This window comes from Monomorium pharaonis, unplaced genomic scaffold (assembly GCF_013373865.1).
Source record: "Monomorium pharaonis isolate MP-MQ-018 unplaced genomic scaffold, ASM1337386v2 scaffold_339, whole genome shotgun sequence".
Taxonomy (NCBI): Eukaryota; Metazoa; Arthropoda; class Insecta; order Hymenoptera; family Formicidae; genus Monomorium; species Monomorium pharaonis.
The window spans coordinates 11,109-30,189 of NW_023415625.1; the positions used below are offsets into that span (position 1 = coordinate 11,109).

General features: G+C 31.0%; 2 protein-coding genes and 2 long non-coding RNA genes across 5 annotated transcripts; 2 read left to right on the forward strand and 2 right to left on the reverse strand.

Annotated features, from left to right (window-relative positions):
* Positions 1–1,709: 1,709 nt before the first annotated feature.
* LOC118648263 lies at positions 1,710–5,942 on the reverse strand. Its single transcript, XR_004965227.1, has 2 exons — positions 5,874–5,942; positions 1,710–4,063 (listed from the first exon to the last, which is right to left on the reverse strand). It is a non-coding gene; the product is annotated as an uncharacterized LOC118648263 (long non-coding RNA).
* Positions 5,943–6,472: 530 nt separating this feature from the next.
* On the forward strand, positions 6,473–10,568 carry LOC118648264. The gene is made up of 2 exons (XR_004965228.1): positions 6,473–6,555; positions 9,752–10,568. It is a non-coding gene; the product is annotated as an uncharacterized LOC118648264 (long non-coding RNA).
* LOC118648262 lies at positions 7,962–9,754 on the reverse strand. 2 transcript variants are annotated; one of them, XM_036294587.1, is made up of 2 exons: positions 8,225–9,754; positions 7,962–8,141 (listed from the first exon to the last, which is right to left on the reverse strand). In XM_036294587.1, the coding sequence occupies exon 1, from the start codon at positions 9,241–9,243 to the stop codon at positions 8,395–8,397; it is 849 nt and encodes a 282-aa protein (XP_036150480.1). In that variant the 5' UTR covers positions 9,244–9,754; the 3' UTR covers positions 7,962–8,141; positions 8,225–8,394. The 2 variants fall into 2 exon arrangements, with proteins under 2 accessions (XP_036150480.1, XP_036150479.1); XM_036294586.1 differs by having other exon boundaries at positions 8,216–9,754.
* A 267-nt stretch (positions 10,569–10,835) lies between the features above and the next one.
* Positions 10,836–18,654, forward strand: LOC118648265. Its single transcript, XM_036294588.1, has 13 exons — positions 10,836–11,188; positions 11,435–11,674; positions 11,777–11,970; positions 12,384–12,531; positions 13,121–13,263; positions 14,488–14,598; positions 16,820–17,007; positions 17,229–17,390; positions 17,635–17,829; positions 17,877–17,897; positions 17,990–18,025; positions 18,141–18,299; positions 18,437–18,654. The coding sequence occupies exons 6-13, from the start codon at positions 14,546–14,548 to the stop codon at positions 18,652–18,654; spliced, it is 1,032 nt and encodes a 343-aa protein (XP_036150481.1). The 5' UTR covers positions 10,836–11,188; positions 11,435–11,674; positions 11,777–11,970; positions 12,384–12,531; positions 13,121–13,263; positions 14,488–14,545.
* The last annotated feature ends 427 nt before the right edge of the window (positions 18,655–19,081 follow it).

A 19,081-nucleotide genomic window follows, 5' to 3' on the forward strand; every position in this document is an offset into this window, starting at 1 on the left:
CCATTGCTGCCTAGTCTATAGGCAATAGAGACATAACCCAGACAGCACATGTAGATTATGAGAACGATAATAGGATATTGCGAAAGTATATTGCAATATTCGTATAATATTAGAGATACGTCTGTGATATGGCGAGTATATACTCATAACGTACTATGTCCGCGTTGCCTTATCCCATAGAATTTCGCTGGCAGTTTATGAGAATATACCGAATATATCTTAAGAATGTTATACGTATGTCTAAAGTATATCTTCAGTATATTCACAATATGTCTACAGTATGTTCACATTATATGGGTTCATGCATAATGAGAGGAATAAGGAACAAGGAATTAAACATACAGAATTAGCAAGAAGAAAAAAGAAGAGAAATTAATCATTTCGCACATCAGGAAGCTATCGCAAAAAATGAAGCGTAATATCTGTTGAATACGCTGGGGTGCTTTGGGAAATTATGCTCAGATAATTGTAGGTTATAACCTAAATAATATATGTATATATACAATATATATATATTATTATAGTTTACGTTACTATATTATATCTTATGTACATACCAGAGTTATCTGGGTAATTCCTGAGAAAACCACGTTGTCCGTGAGTTCGTGTTTGCACGTTCACACCCTACACTTCACCACGTGTCTGCATCACACGGCAGACGAAAATGCGTAACGTTACAGATCATAGATAGCGTTGACATGATTCACTTTCGATATTACGCGGATATTTTGGAAATATGTGATAGATATACATGAGATATATCATAGGATATTTTACGGATGTTTTGAGTATATTAGATATAATCTCAGTATATTCAGTAGGAGTTGCGAAGTTCAGTCGCTATATTCTAAGTTTATCTTGAGGATATACCAAAATGACTTTTTCTCAGATCAATAGTTTCCGAGATACAATGCGATAAAGTGGAGTATTTTTTCCAATTTGTCAGAATATTTCCATTTTTCTCTATCTCGGAAACTATTTATCTGAGAAAAAAATGTTACAACATAAAATGTAGAGAATTTTATGCTTTATATTTTTTATAATAACTATTTTTAGCGTATCTCATACCGGAGACGAGATATTCGTGAAAATGTGATTTTTTGCTCCATTTTTTAATATGGTGGTGCGAGCGGCAACATTTCAAGGTCAAAAACTCAGATTATTAATTAGTATGCTAAACCTAAGAACTATGCCAAGTATAAAGTTTCCTTGACCTTTTGCAAGATAAAGCCATTTTTATGTCTCTATTGCCTGGACTATATTATACTAATCTTCAAATTGGGCAAAGCCGTATTTCTCTCCACAATGTAATCCACGATGTAATATGCAAATTATGCATAAAACTAACCTCGCGTACGTCAACACGTCATTAACCTTTGTCATATCACCGCCGTGAATTAAACTCGTCGCGGATAACCATTACCTTGACAGGCAGACTTGACCGCCAATATTTATGGTTGCCAACTCCCGATTAGGGTAGAAATTAGATAAGTTTTGAGTGAGGATATCGTTATTAGAAAATCCTGGTTAATATTCAATAAGAAGCCATTATCAGTTATAATTTAATCATGATTAGTATTAGTTTTAGTTTTATCAGGATTATGGAATCCGATTATTGGATTACTATTGATCCGTATACGTTTAAATTTATTTTTAGAATTATTGATAGTTTCATAATATAGTGACAATGGAATTAATAATTATTGATGTTTTTCTTTTAGTATTGTTAATAAAGTTTCTAGGAAGAATATTAGATTTCTGTTGCTGTAAGTAATAACTGGACCCATCAAAAAACCATTCCTTAAAAGCAGCGGATTTAAAAGTGTTTTGAGCTATTTGGGTCGAGGAGATTCATTGATTTTCGATTTCATTGATTTAGTTGCCTGCCATTTATCCGTATTGCAAAATGCCATAATAATGTTAATAATTTAAAAATAATAAATATAGGACAATTAATGTTAAAGACATGGTGATTTTCCTTGCAGTTAGTGTATTTAACTGTTATACTATAACAATTTTCAAATTTGTATGGTTCATTACATCTGCTGCAGGTGGTAACCCCTCTGTACGATAATGTCGAGTGACCACACCTGGAGCAGTTGAGACACTTTCTCACTCTATTAACAAACGGAGTAATAGGGCATCTGACCCTCTATATGACATATTCAAGTAAAAGCGGAGCCTCAAATCATATCTTAATTGAGAGGGTATCAATAAAAGAGTCAGGATTTAACGGGTTTCTGGTTCTAATTAAATCTTCCGATCGATTTTATGGATTTTAATAGGTTCTCTAGACCAAGTAAATCCATCAAAAATGTCTTGAATGGACAGAGAAGTATTCACGTTACGGACAACGCCGATTCTATAAGTGCGTAATCTGGGATATAGGCTATTGAATCATTAAAAAGGTTAACAGCAGAATCAAACGTCACGGACAACGCCAATTCTATAAATGCAATAATCTGTGGGATATAGGCTACTGAATCACTAAAAAGGTGTAGAGTCAACCATACTATTATTAGCCTCCAACAGGGAATCAAAATTTATTTTAATTATATTTTCACCAAGTTTTTTAATACTATAAATATGCTTGAATTTTAAGCACAATGTTTTTGCAAGCCTCATGGGGTGGAGATTTCCAAGATTGGAACTACCATTCTCACTAATGCCCTCCAGATACACTACAGAAGAAGACTGGTGACATGAGGTGTATTGATTTTTTCTCTGACAGTCTATGAATCGCCGACGAACCGACAGCCTTCTGTCCCGAAGGTATCTGATCAGGGTTTGTCGAGGTGGGGGGGGAGGGGTAATTTATCTCTCCCGAGTTATCTTGAATAGGTACATGTAATCCAGAAATAAGCTGATAATGTCCCGAAGGGATCTGATCAGGATTTGTCGAAAGTGGGGGGGGGGGAGATGTAACTCTGCCCGAGTTATTTTGAATAGATACATGTGATTCAGGAACTAAAAGAGGTTTATACTAGATATGTAGAAGAGGGGCAGATCTGTTTATCCAAGAATAGATTTAAGATAAAGATTGGATTTGTTTAATATTAATTAAAATAAAGTATATGAAATTAAGAAGAAAACAATTACTTATAAGCAAATACAACACCTTTTTAGATTAATGATTAATTAACTTTTAATTTTAATATTGTAAATGCAAAGGCATAAAAGATTAAAAGAAACTGGTATGGTATCAACAATAAGTTTGCTCAGGGAAGTCCTTAATTATAACTTCTCAACGAGAGAGTATAATAAGCTCAGAAGGAAAGAAAATTAATCTGTAATATACAGAGCAGAGCAGAATACAAAGTGACTAGCAAAAAATTATAAACTGAATAACTTAATATAATAGATACCTTATATACTAAAAATCTATTGCAATCCATAAAGAGAAATCAAGATCAATAAGGCAACAACTAAAAATGATAGCAACAATTTAAACCGAGCACAAAAGACATTAAATATCAAAAATTATATTACATTAGATTATCACACTCACATCATGTGTATGCCTTTAATAATGACACTCGAAGCATGAGCAAACATCATCTCAAGGATAAATATGTTTACTTCTAAAGAATGTAACGGAGAATAATATATTTGATGAAATCTTTATAGAGAAATTAACCGCATGAGATTGTAAAAAGGTCAAATAAAATAACCTTCAGCTCAAATAACAATATAGAAAGAAAGACAGAAGTGTGAAAATATGTGGTACTTCGTTAAATTAACAAATAATATTAAATCACATTTTATTCTCAGAGACCAATAATGTAAAATAATACACAAAAAATGTTATATAGTATGAGATAAAGTATGAATTGAACCATAGATAGGAAAAAATATAATCAATAACATAACTATAAGCTCAATTCAATAAATTAGCAAACATAACGCTTTTTATCAAATATTAGCGTGGAAGACTGCAGAGTATTAAATAAAATAAGGGATAAAGAGCCAATCACCAATAAAATGATTAATAATACTGGCGTACTTCTCTCCTTATCAATAAATCATGTATGTATGTCTCTTATTTAATATCAGTATACTGACTCTATAAGAATAAAGATTAAATCTTTAATAATCAAAGTATTTACTATAACTATAGTAATTATTCAATACATAATTCAGTATATTGCACATAAATAAATGTGTGTGTCGATTTTGACTAGACTAATTAAAAAATTACTAGAAAAAAAAAATGAATAGATGATGGTATGCAGTGTTACACACCAATAAACAGTTTAATATCAAATTAATATCAAACTTAATATTAATGTAAGACTATAAATATCGCTGCACTAAATATTGCTGTATCAACAGATATAAAGTAAAAAATATGTACACTATTAATCAGGGATCCGGACCGAATGAAATTAAGGTTCGGTTTACGGTTACGGTTTAATAAAAAGATTTGAAAACCGGTTACGGTTTCAGTTTCGGTTTCTTGGCAAATACAAAAACCCAAAACCGTTTAATTACGGTTTTTTCGGTTTTTTTCCGGTTACGGTTCCGGTTCTTCTAATATTATTATTTAAGAAGTAATTATTATGTAATAGTAATTATTACATAATTCCTATTTACATTTAATAATATATAATATTTAACATATTATTAAATATTATAATATTTAATAACATTTAATAATGTTTAATAATAATTTATAAAAAATATTTACGTATGAAAAAAGGAATCAATTTGAATTGTGCTACCAATAAATTTATTGCTTCAAAAAAAGATTAAATAAGAGAAATAAGAGAAAAAAGCAAAAAAAGTATAAGTAGATAGACAAGAATCCGCAAAGTTGCAAGTAAAAAGTAATAAGCAAAATGTGTACAATAATTTTTTAAATTCAGAATATATACAGGGTGTCCCACATTAGGTATGCAATACTTTATGGAAAGATAGACGGGATCAAGGTGAACATAAAAAGTCCACTATAGTTTTTGGATATCTCCAATGATAGCCGAGATATTAATTTTTCAAATTGTACGAATGAAAGCGTGCTGAGCCGCTCGAACTATAGCACTACTGTGCCAATCAGTAGCTGCCGGCGGCAGTTCGAGCGGCTCAGCGCTTTCCTCGGCGTGTTTTCATTTGTACAATTTGAAAAATTTATATCTCGGCTATCATTGGAGATATCCAAAAACTATAGTAGACTTTTATGTTCACTTTGATCCCGTCTATCTTTCCATGAAATATTGCATATCTGATGCGGGATACCCTATATATAAAAAATACAAATATGTAGTAATAAGACTAAATGCAGTGGTAATAAAACTATGTACATCTTAAAAAGTATGTACATCTTAAACTAAAAAAAGTTTTAAAAAAACATTATGTTCATGTCACATACGATTGTTGCAATTTCATAATTGCAATCTCAGTTCAAAGATGTCACATTAAGAACCAATTAGATATAGGAAGCAGTAATATTCAATTAGACTCGAAGTAGTATTAAGTAAAAATAATAGAAACGACAAAAAATTTAAATTAAAAATATAAAAATATTATGTAAAAGTAAATTTAAAAAACCAGAAAAATATACCGAAAAAACCGTAAACCTAAAAATATTTAATCGGTTTCAGTTATGGTTCCGGTGCTGTAAATTTAGCAGAATTTGGTTCTGTTTTACGGTTTCGGTCCGGTTATGAACCGGTTATCGGTTTCGGTTTCGGTGCGGTCCGGGTCCCTGCTATTAATAATATTATACGTTCAACTCAGCGATTATAAAAAATTTGTAATGACAAAAAACAATAAAATTAATTTAAGGAATAGTGCTAAGATTAAACAATCAAATAAGCCAACAAAAAATTACATGTAAAATTCAAAGCAATAAAGTCGAGCTCTTATTTAAAACTCACCATTTATCGTGGAATGCAAATCGTAATAATACAAAACAGAATATTCTTTAATCCTCCAAGTAGTTAGCGAAAATAGATTTCGTTTAATGCTATTTTATGTAGTTCTTTCAGAAATATTCCACGTGGCAAGACGATAAGAAGGCGGTATTGCATATAACAGAGCTTTTTAGTAATGGTGAAAGTAGCCTTATAGAATTGATGATATGATATCTTAGCTCGATTGGTTGTAGAGATAGTGAATATCACTATACAAAATGAATGTATTCACACGATTGTGATTGAAAGGCGATCCTCGAAGTCAGAATAATTATGTACTCAATTGAATGCTCAACAGGCACTATGTGTGAGAAATTTTATGTACTCGTTAATTCACACGTCCATTCGGATCGGCGCCATTGCGGCGGGACATAAGAGTGGCAACACACAAGCGGCGGCGCGCTTCTCCTCCCCAACGCCGCCGGCAGCCAATGCTTGACACAGTGGGCCGCGCTACAGCTCGAGCGTCTCGGCTCTTCGCACGGCGTGCTTTTATTGATTTTCTATTGTTCAACAGAACATCAGGAGACACAGTAATGGCTTGCGCCAAGTGAAAGCACACCGACAATTCTTTACGCGAGTACGCGACTTGCGAGCACCCGAGATTATAGGAATCTCAGAAACGGCTAAATTGATCGAGTTCTAAGTAGGCTTGAAAGCTTGGGGTCGATTTACATTAGAAAAGTGTTTTTATTTTTTCTACGTGCTTTATGAGCGGAGGTATCGCGATGCACATCCGAAATGTCAAAATTTCATTTAAGATACGTTGCGCAGTGGATCGAAACCACCAATTCTGTGGACATCAACCAAAAATTTCTTCGGAAATAGAATTTTGTTCAAAAATCGGTTTCAATGAAATGAATTCTAATAAAATTTGTTTTTTTTATTTTTCTAAAAAATTTGTATAATAATAATAATAATACTTTTCTAATGAATATAATAAAAAAGTGTTTTTTTTCGGTTTCAACAGCTAGCACTAAGTGTAGAGTAAAGAATGAGTTAGTCTTGGGCGTTTTGATAAAGGTGCTCTCGCCTATCCCTGAAATAAAACAATTAAATAAAAATCATATTAAAAAATCATATTAAAAAACAAAAATAATAGAAGACTTTGTGATTATGTTAATGTCAATAACAAACGCAAAAAATAAACTTCATTGAATAACATAGCAATATATTTAACATTTATGATTATACAATCAGATGTACGGTCGGAAATTGCTCCAACATGGAAAAATCTTCGTGTTTGGTGATAGGGTGAAATAATATCAAATTTTGAGCGCTAGGGATAGACCCTTATTATTTATAGGACTTAAAGGGGAAAAACTGGATTAGGCATAAAAACTCCTTAACGTTTTACAATTATCGTAAAACACCGTTGACACATAAAATTAATCGATACAGAACGTTCGCTCTGCATTGCGTCCCGCAATTTGCGACATAATAACTTTCATTGATTCGTGATAAAGATAATTAACGTTGTGTTACAAACTATAATGATCAATGTATTCCTGGTAAGAAAATTGTATTACAAACTGCTTACAAGTGAGCGAAAATAACATTTTCTTAAGAAAAAAAGTAGCGTTAGATAAATGCAAAACGATTTGAGTTTGCGGAATGAAATATAACCAGTGACTAATAACTTAGAAAGTATATTTTATTAATGGTGAATAATTCATAAAATTAATATTTATAAAATAACTTTATTATTTTTATTAATATGTCTACGACATTATACACTAATACAGCCTACATCACGACACTTTGTAAATATTATACAAATAATAAGGTTTAATGCATTATCGATTTGAGCATGATTGATTGCTCGCCTGCAATTGATTAATGTTTTTACTCAGAATCCATATAATTTGTTACACGCAATTCTCGATCGCATGATAGAAAATTATGTGAAATACGTTAAAATTAAGAATTTTCTACAAAACGAAATGAAACATGCATAAATAAATTAATATATTTATATCTAAAAATGATCTATAATTTTTATACTAAGAAAAAATCTTTTTACGAGGCAACAAAATACAAAATTACAAAATTAAAATGTTATACATATATTTGTATTTCTAATATGAAATATATTATGACTTTATCAGTGGCGGATTTATCCATACACTGACTACGCTGAAGCGTAGGGCGGGAAAATTTTTGGAGGCGGCAGATTTTTTGGGGTGGCAAATTTTGGAGAGTAAGATTTAGTGTTGTAGAGATGATAGGAATCTGTAACATATTTAATGAATAATGAAATATAAGTAGACAGGAAAGTTGGAAGTTTTGTAACGAATAATATTAACATTTAATACTCAAGTGGTTTATGGTGAGATTTTTGCAAAATCTTTAATAATGTCATCGTATTTTATGCTCATCATAAGTTCGGCTTCAATGACCAAGATTGCCAATGAATTTAAACGTTCTTCCTCCAACGATGATCGCAAGTACGTTTTTATTCGCTTTAAAGCAGAAAAAGATTATATTATTCTGCTGAGCAATTTGTGGTGGCCATACACAAAGATATTCGCAAAGCTATATCTATATTAGGGAACATTGATAACAAATTTTGGTTGCGTATAAGTTTACAAAGATCGATCAGTTTTAGTTTAGTCTTTTCTTCTGAGCTAGTTTTATTAAGAAACTGACGAAAGTGCACACATTCAGTGGCAAATGAATCTTCTAGATTTTCGGCGTAATAATTGTAAAGTTTCGCAGCTTCTTCATGTATCGTGTCCGACAAGTGAACGAGATTTCTCATAAAATCGAAGCGTTTGAAGACATTTTCATACGCTGAGTGTCGCTTCTCCAATTCAGATCTGACGCGATCTAATATCACGTAGAAAGTTCCCACTGTGAACTTATTTCTTCCGGTCATGACGACTTCGTTTTCTTTCGATTCACCGAGTTGAAGCTTTCGTTTGCAGCTTCGTTTGCTATCGAATTCGTACTCTTCAGAAATAATGCATTTGGCTTTCTCTACATACACTTTAAACATCTCATCACTTCTCAAGCTTTCTACGAAATCGATTAGCGAATAACGATAAAGCTCTACAGCGATTCCTATGTCGATATCTACACTTTGCGGCAATTTATTCATAGCATTAAATCGATCCAATAGCGAGTTCCAGAATACGGCCATAAACACTGTTTCGAATCGGCTAAGTTGTTTTTTTAATATAGCAGCTTCGGATCGGGTTACCGCTTTTTCGTGAACATCTTCGATCATTATCATCAAAGATTGCAATACACCATCCCAGTTTTTACACAAACTATCGCAAGCGTCGTGACGAGATGACCATCGAGTTCCATCGACTCGTTTTAAAACTTTCATGTTATTTTTTGTGTTTGATGATAAGAAGTCCTAACGTCAAGTAGACGCAGCGAAGAAAGTGTATAAACCTTGAAGAGTACTGAAAAACAATGCAGCTTCTGTGACACATTCCGCGGCGCAGGCTCCAACCAAATTCAACGAATGAGCCGCACAAGGTACATAATCGGCAAGAGGATTCAATCGTTTCAACCGTGCCTGTAATCCTGTGTAGATACCAGACATGTTGCTAGCATTATCATATGATTGTCCTCTGCAATTGTCTATGCCAATTTTGAACGATGCGAGCATAGAAGTTAGAGCCGTTTCAAGTTCTTCAGATTTATGTCCAGCGTTTGGTAGAAAATTAAGAAAGCGTTTGATCGGGCTACCATCTTCTTTTACATATTTTGTAATGAAAGAGAGCTGGTCGATATCAGCTATAACTGGCGTTGAGTTGACTATGATTCGAGAAGTACTTGGTTGCTTGTATTTCGCTCACAATAGTATTTTTTACTTTTAATGCGATTAGATTGATGAACTCATTGCAAGTCGTTGAGGAGAGATACGAAGTTTTTCCACTACCAGGATTCCCACACTGTGCTACGTGCGTCGACAAGAACGGGTCAAACTCGGCGATTGTTTTCAAGATCATGATAAAATTACTGTTTTTCAAAGAACCGAAACGTTCAAACGATCCTCGGAATGAAAGGCCGCGACTAGCAAGGGCATTTATATACGGCAACAATCACTATTTTTAACACATTTCTCCAATAATCGATTTCGTTCTTAATTTGTCTACAAAGATCGGAGTCAACTCTTCCTTCCGTGCGACTTATTAGCGATTATGATTATGATTATGATTACAACCATGCTTTATAAAACAAATACTGCAAACAGCTTTCCTAGATATCATAATTTCATAAAGATATATATAAAGATATATTATAATATATGTGTTTGCAATTCTTATTTTATGAACAAAAAAGCCGTAAAATATGACATGGCAGTTTGCATTACCTTAAAATTGTATATCAATGCATTACAAAATATAAAAGTTACGTAAAATTATAAAAGTTCTCTTTAAGTAAATGAGAGATTCAAAGTATGAGTATCGCGATTTACTAGTAGGTCGATTAGTGGATCAAAAATTTTTTCAGTTATGATAGATATCAAAATCAAATGTCGAAATAAATTATAATTATAATATTATACATAAAAATAATTTGCTTTAATGTAATTATTAATAAATGACAATAAGTGCATTTTTCACACTTTGACATACCTCGTGTATTTTGAGAGAAATTCATTTATAAAATTAAATTTAATAAAAAATTAAGAAACAGGAAGAACAAAGTTGCATAACTAAATAATCAATTTACTTTCCTTTCTCCACTTGTTCATAATTAAAGAAAAATAATAGATTGCGGATGTTTGTCGTTTAAAAAATTGGGATCCATTAAGTTGTAAAATCCTAGAGTAAATAAATCAGACGTACCGAACTGCATATAGTTGTAGACATAACCCACACAACACGAATGACTGTTTGCCGACTGATAGTCGACTTTTTCCAGTCGACTCGAAGTCGACTTTAAGAAGTCGACGTTTAGTCGACTATTTTTCGAATGAATTTTGTCGACTTTAAATGTCGACTGTAAGTGGACTTAAAGTCAACTATTTTCGGGAAATTAAAAGTCGCCTTTTTATGTCCGACTTTTAGTCGACTTATATTGTCAATTTAATTCCCAGACAACACTTGTGTTCAATTTTCTAATTTTTAAGACATTTAAATATTATCATATTAAAGATAATAAAAGAGATGTTACGCTCTATTTATTTATTTGAATTACGCGGTTTTTGCGTATTCTGTTCCGGTTTTGGTCATTTCCGAGTTAAAGGTTATAGTTCTTATTCACGACAACGCGGCCGTAGATGGGACGTAATTCGCTGACGCCGCATTTTTTATCAGGTAATCCTTTGTATTATTTAACAACTTTTACCAAATGTTAAATAAAATTAATCATAGAAAATATTTTCATATATAATTTTTTTATATTTGTTAAATATAATACATATAATTTAGAAAAATATTTAGCTCATAAATTTGAGGTTATTTTTGATTACGCGGGTTGAATGTATTATGCAAAAATTGATGATAAATGTATAATAAAATATATGTAAAAATATAATTATTTATTTCTTTAAATTCACACAGATGGAGAAAAATGCCTCTTATGGACAAACGCAAAAATTATTGCAAGAGGAATCAATTTGCCTCGGTCAATGTTACAATGCTTATTGTTCAGTTTGGATTTTGTTTGCAAAAATGTATAATAAAATTGTGTACGATTTATTATCAAGTGAATGCCAGAAAAATAGGATATTCTTAAAATTTAGAAAAATATGAGGATGGAGGTCACTAGGTGACAAATTGAATTTGCTGCAGCAGAATGTGGTAAGTAAAAAATAATCTACAATGCAAAATGTCTGTTTTGTGGTAGGTTAGGATAGAACTTGCGTGTGTAAAAGATGTTAACTTTAATAATTATGATTCCAGTGGCAGAGCATTTATCAATGATTTCAAGACTATTTATATGAATTTGGCAGCGGAAGCTTATCAGATCTTGTTGGCGGAGCAATACAATTTAAAAGTCCCGCAACTGTGTTAAACGCAAACAGTTTGATGTCTCATTGTATAATTATATTGTTAAAATATGCGGAAAATCGACTCAGTGCAGTTGGAGTGAGCACGTACGTATTTTTCTTTAAAATTTTAAATTAATTTATGTACGTTTCATTTTTTTTATGTTTACTCTTTTCGAGAAAATATCAAAATTTAACAATAAATCTATTTTATATAATAATTACAAAAGTTTGTAGGTAGTAACTAATTAAATGGTTTAATAATAAAGTTAGAATTAATAACTTTTAACTTTAATTTTAAATAAGTTTATTTTTAACTTCAACTAGTCATTTTTAAAACATATTGACTTTAACTCATTACTTTTTTCTTAAGTTCAAAATTTACCTATGTAATAAAAAAAAATACATTTATATATAAAAAATTTTCATTAAAATTTTAAAGAAATCAATATCAGATTTGATATAGGAAGCAGTAGTATTTTTTAACTTTTTTTTATTACAACACTTTGTTTATTTTTCAGATCTGAGTTGGCGTCAGCCGATAAACAAAGGAATTGAAAGTTGGCATCAGAATATACTTGTACCACAGAATCCGAAGAAGCAGCAACAATAAAAATTGGAGGATCGAGGTCACTAGGCGACAAATTGAATTTGCTGCAGCAGAATGTGGTAAGTAAAAAATAATCTACAATGCAAAATGTCTGTTTTGTGGTAGGTTAGGATAGAACTTGCGTGTGTAAAAGATGTTAACTTTAATAATTAATATCTTGAATATGTGATCTATCGAATTAAAATTTTAACATTTAAATTAAATATTTCTCTAATAAACTTCTAAATATATAAACTCCTACACGAAGATTTATCGATAAAAGCTATTTGTGATATAACTGTGATACAACTTAATAGAATAGGAATTAGAATAATACCTTTAATAAATAAATAAAATAAATATCTTTAATAATATTCAATATAACAATGTGTATAACAATGTATTATAATATATTTAAAGATAACTAAGTTTGACTAAAAGAATATCTTTATAAACATTTAAAGGCAAAATTTATTTATTTATTTATTGAAATTTATTTATTTTAGATGATTTATTTTCTATAAAATAAATTTTTACGTTTTTTTTGTTAATTCTAAGTTGTGGATTTCAAAATTCAGGCTTATGCAAAATTTATAAAAGAGATCTCGGATTAAGTCTTTTCTTTTTGACAGCGTATATTATGAATACATTATAATAAATGTGTTTTAGACATATTATATATTGGAATTAGCCGCTTCTTATAACAAGACAAATGAAACATTGATACGAAACGTTCTTTTGTTCGGATCTTTCGTTGGGAACACGCTACGTTTTCGTCGTTGAAGACAATATTTCGATTACAACAAAGAAAAGTATGTTAACAATATTTTATATATATAGAAATTTTTCCTCGAAACTTTTATTACCATATTATATATATTTTTTTATCAAACCTTGTCTTTTGGCTCCGTTTTATATTCTTTAACCAAATCTTAACCTCAACTTAAATCTTAACCTGAGCACGCAGATACGTTGCAACTATTCGTAATGAATTCCAATCGAAATTATGTTTTTTCTAGAAAACACAATACAAATGTAGGGAATCCTGAAGGAAAAAATTGTGCAAAAATTACTGCACAAAAAATTACATGTTTTTGTGTATGAATTTGTGCAGATTTTTGTACAAAATTTTCACCTTTAGAATTTTTCTGCAGAATATTTTGCAAAATTTTATGTAATTTTTTTTTAAGGTAAAAATTACATAAAATTTGGCAAAATATTCTGCAGAAAAATTCTGAAGGCAAAAACTTTGTATAAAAATCTGTAAAAACTGCAGAAATTCATGCACAAAAATATGCAATTTTTTGTGCAGTAATTTTTGCATAATTTTTTCCTACGGGATAATAGGACAATTTCGATCGGATTCTATTTCGATTAATTTCATAATATGTGCCCTCTCAATCTAATCTATCTCTTTACTTCTACACTGTATCTCTATAATCTATACTTCTAACCAACATGAAATCAATAAATTTATTAAATCATTTTTCTACTAGCGGGCCTGTCAATGGTTTGCATTTTTTGATCAATTTCTTTCTTTACTGGCAATGTTCTTTTAAGCGTGGTCTACAATATATGAAGTAAGCAGTAAGAGCAATATAAGAAGTAAGAGTAGGTTTAAGCAGACGTCATCCCTATTCTCATGCCTTATTCTATGCTTACTCCATGTATTGTAGATCACGCTTTATATTCTGAAAGTTTTACACCGTAAATGAAAATTATATAATTGATAGCTAAATAAAGTGTCTTAAATTATTACATGTAAATATACATGTAAGCTACATAGCTTTAGGAGTGAATTGTTCTATTATTGATTATTAATATAAAAGAACAGTAATCACTTGAAAAATAATTAAATTAAATATACAATTAATAATAAGCTATACTTACAAATGATATAATATAATTATATATAAAATGATAAAATCTCTGATAAAATGAGTAAATTATTTAAATTTGGATATATAAAATCTCTGAAAATGGGTAAATTATTTAAATCTGGATATATAATATTGCAATAAAATTATTATTGACAGATGCCGAAACATTTTCGGGAATTGTCTTCGCGACAAAAAAATCGGCGCCTTCAACAATATGAAAGGCAATATGAGCGTCAGCCAATTGTACATCATGTCGATAGACCTACGGTCAGTATTGGAGTCGACTTAGAGTCGCTAGCTGATATGAGAGAGAGAGAGAGAGAGGAGGTGCCTATAATACAATCTATTCCTGATGACTCTGATTCAAATAATATCAATGTACTTTCTATCGATGTTTCAAATTCTGACTATGTTGAATCGGAGGATAAAGAAAATACTGATAAAATTCCACAGCTTTCGAATTGGTTATGTTCTTGGAAACTAAAACATAACATTACTCATACTGCTTTGTCAGAACTGTTAAATAAATTGCGTACATGTGGTCACAGCGATCTACCAAAGGATGCAAGAACGCTTTTAAATACGCCGAGAAATAGTATCGTAGAGGTATCGGCAGATAATACAAGTTTTTTTCATTACGGTTTGAAAAAGGCAATAATTGAACAATTGGCACGCACAAAGGTCATAGCGGAAAAAGAAATTATTATAGACTTGAATATTGATGGACTACCGATATCAAAAAGCAGTAAAAGTCAAATTTGGCCAATATTGGGCAAAATTCACGGTGACAAGGCATTTATACCATTTGTTATTAGTGCTTATCATGGGTACTCGAAACCACCTTCTATAAATAATTTTTTAACACCTTTTTGTCAAGAATATAATAGTCTCCGAAATACAGGACTTATTTTCAATAAGAAAAGATACACTGTACGAATTAGAAGTGTAATTTGCGATAGCCCTGCAAGATCATTTGTAACTTGCACAAAATCACACAACGGATTCTTTGGATGTGGAAAGTGTATGCAAGAAGGCACCTATATAAATAATCGTATGTTGTTTTTGGAATCCAATGCATCTCTTCGGACTGATCAAAATTTTAACAATAGAGTACAAGAAGATCATCATACTGGTGTATCTCCTTTCGAGTCAATACAACTGTCAATGGTTTCACAGTTCCCTTTAGATTACATGCACTTAATATGTCTAGGAGTCATGAAGAAACTGTTGCAATTGTGGATAAGTGGATATCAGATATCAAAGTTAAGTGGACGAAAAATAGCAGAGTTGTCGGAAAAATTAATTGCAATGTCGAAATGGGTACCTAAGGAATTTGCTCGAAAACCACGTTCTCTAGATGAATTGACTCGTTGGAAAGCAACAGAATTGCGACAATTTGTACTGTATCTTGGACCAGTTGTGCTGCTAAATATTTTGTCTGAAGAAAATTTACTGCATTTCAATGCACTAAATTGTGCAATACGGATATTGTGTCATCCAACAGATTGCTTCCGTAACAATAAATATAGCACAGATCTACTTATTCTATTTGTTCAGAAGTTTAAACAGTTGTATGGCGAAGATGCTATAATTTACAATGTGCATAATTTACTTCACATAAGTAAAGACGTACTGATGTTTGGACCACTGGATAATTTTTCTGCCTTTCCTTTCGAAAACTATATGCAGTCAATAAAAAAATGTTGAGAAAGGCCGATAAACCATTACAGCAGTTATATAACAGAATTTCGGAAAATTATAACCAAGTAATTCAATCTGATTGTAACAAATCTAGTATACCTATATTGAAAAAGAAATGTTTAAAAGTTCCTCCAATGAATTGTACCAATGCTTATAGTACGATTCAATTTAGCGATTTTACATTGACAAACAAGACACCCAACAATTGTTGTTATATGAAAGATAAAACAATTGTTGTTATTGAACATATTTGTTATAACGAAGACGGAAGAGCCGTCATTATTGGAAAAAAATTTTTGACGAAAAATTCTTTGCCATTCTATCCTTGCGAGTCACAGAATATGGACATATATGTGGTAAAAAATTTATCGGACTTAGTGATGTGGCCAGTCACAGAAATTCTGAATAAAGCCGTTCAATTTCCGTTTAAGGATTTAACTTCATGGTGCTGCATGCCATTATTACATTTATCATAACAATTTTTAAACTTTATATGATACGCGTGCTTCTTTATAAATTGCGGCAGAGATGCTAATCCTGTTTACATTTGTACGTATTATTTTATTGACAATAAACACATAGGCTGCTTTTCTTTTAGTGATACAAGTCTACGCAAATGACGTCGTTCTATCTTTGGCATTTAATGAATAACAAAGACAGACCGACACTATAGTGTCGACTTGTGTCACTAAAAGAAAAGCAGCATTATTTTATTAAGATATATTGTAAACGTTATAATAAATTTTAATTTACGTGTATATATATATATATTCATATATTTTTTCAGAATGGCGTTTTACGTACTGCTATATGATGTGTATTGCATAACAGTACCAACGATATGGATAGACTTCGAGCGATCAATATTTAAAATGCCAAAAAAAAGTAAACAGCTTACTCAAGCCTGCATAAAACAGATGCCGCCGTGTGATGATTGGGACGAATTAACATTTCATAAGAGCTTTGGTCCTTATGGTTTGTTTTACATATGTATATCTTGAATCAGTCGCACACGATGCTTTTTTCCTGCGGATTGCTTGCGATTTTCATAAATTATTACTACAATTGCACCACACATCAGGATTTCTAGTAATTAACTACATCGTAAGCAATCCAGCATGAAAAATAGCTTTGTGTGCGGCTAACTTTACATAAAAATGTGAAATTAAATTTATATTTATTTAAAAACGTTACAGAAACGTACCAAAATGCACGATCGGTCGAAAAAGTAGTGGGAGAAATGTCAGCGTCAGATGATAATATTAATAATATTAATATACAGGCATATGATAAGTGTAATGCTTCAAAGAAGAGGCTTATAAAGAAGAGAAAATTGTATGGCGACACAAGCAACGAAGGTATTTATAGAATACATTTCTATAAGAAATTTAGTTTATGAAGGAGATCCCTCAGCCGTCGACGAACTACCAACAAAATTACCATTTTTGTCCCTATTTTCGTCGCATTTATTCGTTAATATATCTACATCAATATATTGCACATAGATTAATTTTGTCGGTACAGACGGCTGAGGGATTTTCTTCAAGTTACAATATAAATCTTTTTTTTATATATAAATATAACAATTTTGAAAATTTTTAGATGAACCAAAAAAGATGCGTCTTAAATTGCCCTCGAATTATATTCCACAAGTAGGAAGTGGATATGTTTCTGACTTGCAGCCTAAGATTAATAAAGCGATCACTAAACCAGGTTCATGCGAATCCAGTGACTTAAATCAGGCCGATGATACTCCAAATTCTGATAATACTTTTGATTCTAATTCACTGCTGGAAGATGATCTTCACAAGAATTGTCAGATTTCTCTGACAATTCTTGTGAAGAAATACAATACAGTAACACAGGTATCATATTAATTGCTATATTTATATTGATTGGAAAAGCTGTATATAAAAGTAAATGTTGACATTTTTTATATTTTTTATATTGTTTTTAGAAACGCAGAAAAGCAATAACCAAACTGTGGTCCTAAGCAAAAAAGTTACAAAACTGTAAAAGGTATATTTTAAATTTTACGTAATATAAATTTTATAATGAATATGAATGTTCATAAATAATAAATCTTACATGTTTATATTTATTTACAGAAATACCGAAAACAGTAAAAACCAATTGTGTGGGACAGGAAAAAGCTTCAACAGCTCAGCCAAAAATAATGTCAGCTGACAATACAGAAGAATTTGGGAACGAAATTTGGGACGAAAATTTGGGAAACCAATCTAATGATTTAGAGCACACATGTTGTGGTAAATTTTGTTTTATTTACGTTACTAGTAGATATAATGCGAAACAAAAGAGATTTTTATGAATAATGTGCAATGATAATAGTTTAATTCAGTAAATTTAATTGTTTATTTTAATGCTTCTTATTTTTCTTGTTTAGGAATATGCCGGCGTGGTATTAATGCAAAATTAGCTATACTGGAGCGTAAACTTAATCGAATTATTCATCTTTATGAAAATAAACAAGAAGTACAAAATGAAAGAGAAGTGCAGGGGTCGATTTCTCTCTCTTACCAAATTTGCCCCTCACTACGGTGGAGAGAATTGAAGCGTTTAATAATCAACTGGATAGAGCTGATGTTCGGCGACAATTTGTAAGTATCTTGTTATTTACAAATTATTAATGCGAACATGCATTATGATTACGGTAAATGAGGTGTCGAGATTTGAAACTCGCTCTATTTATCATAAAGTAATTTATACTTAATTTAATAATTGACAAATTAATATAATTAATTTATTATAATATTAATTTTATAGAATGTTTTAATTATTTAACATAATATTAATTTAGTTAGTTAATATTGTCATCTAATTAAAGCCATCCACGGCAAATGAAACAAGAATTCAATATGAGCTAGGCTTTGTAATTCTATATTATATAATATACATTATTAATAATATCATAATTGCAGTATGTATTCTATTAATGTGATCATGAAATCTATTGTAGATTTCAGAAAATGTCACAAGTGGGCGGAGATAAGACAGTCGCCAAAATGTTAGAATATAATGTCGCAAACTA

What these genes read in the sequence shown, in the direction of transcription:
- LOC118648262 (XM_036294587.1), bottom strand. Translation starts at nt 9,243, where the DNA reads ATGAAAGTTTTAAAACGAGTCGATGGAACTCGATGGTCATCTCGTCAC.
- LOC118648265 (XM_036294588.1), top strand. Translation starts at nt 14,546, where the DNA reads ATGAAAGGCAATATGAGCGTCAGCCAATTGTACATCATGTCGATAGAC. An exon ending in TTCTAATTCACTGCTGGAAG is followed by an intron (nt 17,830 to 17,876) that starts ATGATCTTCACA and finishes ATTCTTGTGAAG; the next exon opens with AAATACAATACAGTAACACA. An exon ending in AATACAATACAGTAACACAG is followed by an intron (nt 17,898 to 17,989) that starts GTATCATATTAA and finishes TATTGTTTTTAG; the next exon opens with AAACGCAGAAAAGCAATAAC.